The sequence below is a fragment of the Vanessa atalanta genome, chromosome 19 (genome assembly GCF_905147765.1).
Source record: "Vanessa atalanta chromosome 19, ilVanAtal1.2, whole genome shotgun sequence".
Taxonomy (NCBI): domain Eukaryota; kingdom Metazoa; phylum Arthropoda; class Insecta; order Lepidoptera; family Nymphalidae; genus Vanessa; species Vanessa atalanta.
Genome location: NC_061889.1, coordinates 2,195,635 through 2,200,613, shown reverse-complemented (window position 1 = coordinate 2,200,613; position 4,979 = coordinate 2,195,635). Strand labels below are relative to the sequence as shown.

General features: G+C 31.0%; 1 protein-coding gene across 2 annotated transcripts; it reads left to right on the top strand.

The window, feature by feature from the left end:
- Positions 1-331: 331 nt before the first annotated feature.
- Positions 332-4,757, top strand: LOC125071376. Of its 2 annotated transcripts, none has more exons than XM_047681594.1 (4): positions 332-582; positions 2,363-2,555; positions 3,810-3,937; positions 4,443-4,757. In XM_047681594.1, the coding sequence occupies exons 1-4, from the start codon at positions 364-366 to the stop codon at positions 4,569-4,571; spliced, it is 669 nt and encodes a 222-aa protein (XP_047537550.1). In that variant the 5' UTR covers positions 332-363; the 3' UTR covers positions 4,572-4,757. The 2 variants fall into 2 exon arrangements, with proteins under 2 accessions (XP_047537550.1, XP_047537551.1); XM_047681595.1 differs by having other exon boundaries at positions 332-564; positions 4,443-4,755.
- Positions 4,758-4,979: the final 222 nt, after the last annotated feature.

The following is a 4,979-nucleotide window of genomic DNA, read 5'->3' as shown; positions in this document are numbered from 1 at the left end:
CACGCTATTATAATTATGTGTGTAAAAAAGATAATTATTTTCTATTATAATTTTTTATTCAATTTTAGTACCAACTAAAATTAAATTCAACTTTAAGACCATTTACAAGCAAGCTTTTGAACCTTCTATTAATATATAAGGTATTAATAGGTTGTTGCTAATAAGATGAACCTTCTTGTCTAAATTAAATTTCGATAAAATAAATTTATTTACAAAGTTATTTAGTACTAAATACACTTAATGTTTTAACTACGAACGCATTAATATTAGTTCTGCCAATTCTATTCGTTTCAAGCTCTACGTTGAGTATGTCACTGATTGGTATCCTCACCCGTCCACTCCTTGCGTGCACGTTCATGAACCATGACTCCATATTTTAAATTATTTTTCATCCTATACTTCGCGAGTGCTCTAACCAATGGAGAGATCGACAAAACGAAACCATGCTACGGACACCAAGCTAACTTTGACATGCAAAAGGTTTTGGGTACTTGGTATGTTGTGGCTCTCATCCCGAATAGAGGTTTCCCGAAATTAAGACGGATATCGTGTTATAAAATGGATGTGAGTGAAACAGATGAGGTAGGAGTTTTTATATATATATATATAGTGTCCCCGTTTGTGTGAACTGCACGCTTGCGTTAATTTCACATAGGTAAGATAACTCACTTGTATTTTATATAACACCTTCGTGTTGATTTTGGGTATGTATGGCTTTAACCTTAGATACGTTTATAAGGCTTGAAAAAAAAACTTTTTTATTTGTATTTTTAAAGGCATGCAATTTAAATATTATAATATAAAATTTATTTAAGTATTATATTGAAATACTAACCTTTATTATGAGCTGTTTTAACCTTATTAATGTTTACTCAAATATTTTTTTATACATTTATTCATATGTAGATATTATTATTAAAAAAATATATAGAAAGTTCCTTGCTTTTATTCGATTTATATGGGGGTCAATTGCACATCTCAAATTAGAAGCGGCGTGGTAGTTCGCTATTATCGCCAACAGAATAAAATCACCATGAAATGATTCAAACAAATTTATATCGCGCTTTTATACACAAATAGCAAGAGAACATTCCAATAAGCAAAACTGACATAGAGCTTATATAATAATAATATTCAGGCTAATAATATACAAATAATCCTGAATTCCAGATTTTTAATGTATTTCTGCAAGGTATTATGTAGTTAAAACTTTAGGAAACCTCGTAACGAAATACTTAACAAAAAAACTGTCTTATTATTTGGTTCAGTAATTTGCGAATAGTAACTTCAACTTATTATGCTTGCGAATATTTTGATTAATTTGGAGTGCCGGCTAAGTGTTCATTCAAATCGTTAGGAGGAGGAGGGAAAAAGTATACATTGCGCACTCAGCGTGGAGTTTGTTTAAATAAGCAGCGTGACAGAAAGTGGCAATTCATCTAGAAAGTTTGAAGGTTTTCTAATATGTAACAGATGCACAAGCAATATTTGCTGTAACCTTATAGAGTTTTAGGAATGTGTACTTAGGAAATCAGATATTTATTTTTTGTCTTGCAGCCATTATTATTCCCAGCTAAGTACCAATAATTTGAGATAGAAGTACAGCAGTGGCCTGCGATTGGCTGAAATTTGATGACGATAGTTTTCATAACCATAAATATGTAACTCAAGCAGATCCAATGATGGAGCTAAGAGTTAAAGTAGTTTCTCAATGACTACTAGTAGAACTAAAAAGTTTAGGCTAATTTGTTTAATTTTGATGAATTTCATATACTATAATATGTCTTGATAAATCGTCTTTGGTTAAACTTTATTACTTACTACTTATTATATTCGGAGGGGGACAGGTATTTGGGCCACTTGATGATAAGTGGTCACCATCGCTGTAAGAAGTACATCGCCAATGTTTTACTAAACTTGGAAACCAAGATTTTGATCCGTTGTTGCCCTTTAAATCAGCATACAACTACACAAATTATTCCTATATGCCTATATGCTTTGGTTTGCAAGCCTTAACACCAAGCTATTTATACCAATTTATTTATATAATATATTTTCAATTATTAAACCAAAAAAAAAAAAACATTTTCCTTAAATAAACTTACAATAACAATAACAAAATAAATATGTTTTTTTATTGTTCTTTCTCCTTCTTGTACAAATGTACTGTAATATACTCAGATGTTAATTATTTTTATAAAATTTATATTTTTTATGTTTTCCGTTAACTATAGCACTCCCTGCATATAATAATGAATCTAAATATACTTGCTTTACTCACGCTTTAACAAAAACCACAGGAGCTGTTTATATATTTAAAACAATCGGTCGATATCTATTAAAAATATTCGTTTTTTCTTAGGCCGGTCTCAGGTGGCTGATAAGCAGAAAAGTGGACACGCCTAGTCAAGAATTGATACAAAAAATCAAAGGCACTATCGTTCGACAGCGATATCACTCCGAAAAACCTTTCGATATATGGTCTAGAGCTATTACTGGCATCAATGGTTGCTTCCGCCAACTTTTCTCTTTAGAAACGAACAAAACAAGTCTTGGTAAGTATACACCTCATGATAGGATTATCGCGGGCATTCTCAGAGATCAGTGCATACTATATTATCATATATTATTTATATATTATTTTAAAATTAAAAAAAAGTCAGTATGGGTCACGTTTTCCAAGAAGAGCACAAGCTCGAAGTCCAGCGAAGATCTGTTGATGTTCAGTAAAAATATAAAATAACGCCAAAATTTATAAAAATAAAATGTAAAAAAGGCACGGGCAAACTGAGCCCGTGGATGTTGTAAATTAAATTTTAAAAAAAGACTAATGCATAAGTCGTTATAGAGCAGAAGTAGTAAGTGCACTAAGAGATATTTATAATATAATTTTCCATGCAAAATGTTCCCATGGAATGAAGCCGCTACACGATCGCAGTGAACAGACGATGGATGATTTTACGCACGGAGTTTATCATTTCAAAAATCATTACTCTGATCAATTAACTATAACCGAAAACCTTGAATCCTACAGCATTATAAACTGGCCGTTTTTTATTTCATTAGGTGGACTGACATTTGGGGAATCTGATGGAAATTAGTCAACACTGCCCATAGATAAGTCCTGTAGGAAATATTAATCCTTTATCATATCAAGAATGCGGCACCAATATTGGGTTCTACTAGGATATAACAGGCGATAGAATATTTGATGAGTTTTGTGGTAACGAAATAGACGGGTTTCTAAAAAGCCCTATAGCCAAGTAACGACTAACAATTAGTTCATTTAGGAAAATTGTATCTTTGTAATATCTCTCTCATATTTACACTTACCCCTTCTCTTACAAAACTTCTTTCACCATATCTTGTCTGAGAGATAGCTATAAGATATAAGACCTTTTTTCAGGTTAAAGAACTCATAGAGAACTTTACAGTTCACTTGTACAATGAGCAATACCTATAAGTTGGTTTCAATGGTAGAGTCTGTGGCAGTTCATGGCCACAAGGACTAAAAAAAAAGGATATATAAATATGTATGCTTGATGAATATTTTAGCATCATTAAATTTAAATTTTAAATATAGAATAATAATTAACAATTTATTCGTATACATGTTTTGTAAGGGAAAATATACCCAACTAACAAAAGTTTTTTTTTTTTTGTTACTCTCGTGTGATTAGGAATATGTTGTAATATGTTGTGCAATAAAGTATTGAATATTTAAAGCATCACTTGTAAATAAATAAAAGAGAGAAAATTGACGATTTTTTTTTAACTTTATTTTTCAATTATATTTTTAACGATTACAGCTGATGCAGAAAACTTGGTGACATACATGCAGCTTCACATTATGGACACTAACGATGGTGCCGGTCCCTACTTGGTTCAAATCATGTGGGGGAAATTGATATCTGCCGTAATTTACCGACGAGAGGAAGTGAGTTTCATATGAATATGCTTGTATATTATACGTATTTGCCCCAGCTTGGTACATATATATTTTCGATATGATATTGTTTAGGCATAAAATAAAACTGTCGTAATAAATTGTAGTACGTCAAGCGTGGTGGCCGAAATCTCTTTAAGGGATAAGAATGCTTTTATATTATTTTGTTATTATTATCTATTATCAAGTACGTAGAATAAGAGTCTTAAAAGTCTGGTCTTTTAAGATTTTAATTAAACTTTCTGAACGATTAGTATATTTTTGACAATCAATAAGCAAAAGATTGGTGCACATCCATGCATTGAATTGTTAATAAATCAAATTTTCAAATATCGAACTACTGACGACTTTTGACAGAAAAATTCAATAACTTTTTATTGCCTCGACCGATAATAAGAAGCCAAGATCACAGAACTTACAGCCACATAAGCTAAACCAACTACTGGACTTTCAATCAATATACAATAAAACTCAAATGCACATTTTTACATTACAGGGTGTTTCTATGGAACGTCTTGAGCCGATCCATGATTTCCTGAGCGATTTAAAAGGTTACCAGTTGCAACCATTGATTTGTACGAAACTTGAAAAGGAATTAGAGCCACCAGCATTTCAACGACCCTAATTTTAAGATTTTTTATATATAATGAGAATTTAAAGATAGTTATAATTATATATGTATATTAAATCGAACATAATAATCATGTAATGAACGCGTGATAATCGTTTTAATTTCGATCTAAATAAGTTTAAGTAACGCATGTATGGTTAGTTTTTTAATTTATATTAGTTTCCGTTAACTTCGTATCCAATAAAATTTTTAGGCTATGTCTACATTGTGCATAAAAATCTGTTTTTATTTTACGATTTCCTGAATTGATCAATTGTTTTGAATAATATGATAAATGCTTTTTTTTATTCAATTGTAAACGAGTTAATGATTTTGTCAAAGTTTATCAAACAGCAATGCGATTCTGCGAGAAATCACTTCGTATCTCACTCGTGAAATGTTGAAAACTGACGCCTATACGCC

What these genes read in the sequence shown, in the direction of transcription:
- LOC125071376 (XM_047681594.1), top strand. Translation starts at nt 364, where the DNA reads ATGACTCCATATTTTAAATTATTTTTCATCCTATACTTCGCGAGTGCT. An exon ending in AACGAACAAAACAAGTCTTG is followed by an intron (nt 2,556 to 3,809) that starts GTAAGTATACAC and finishes TAACGATTACAG; the next exon opens with CTGATGCAGAAAACTTGGTG. An exon ending in TAATTTACCGACGAGAGGAA is followed by an intron (nt 3,938 to 4,442) that starts GTGAGTTTCATA and finishes TTTACATTACAG; the next exon opens with GGTGTTTCTATGGAACGTCT.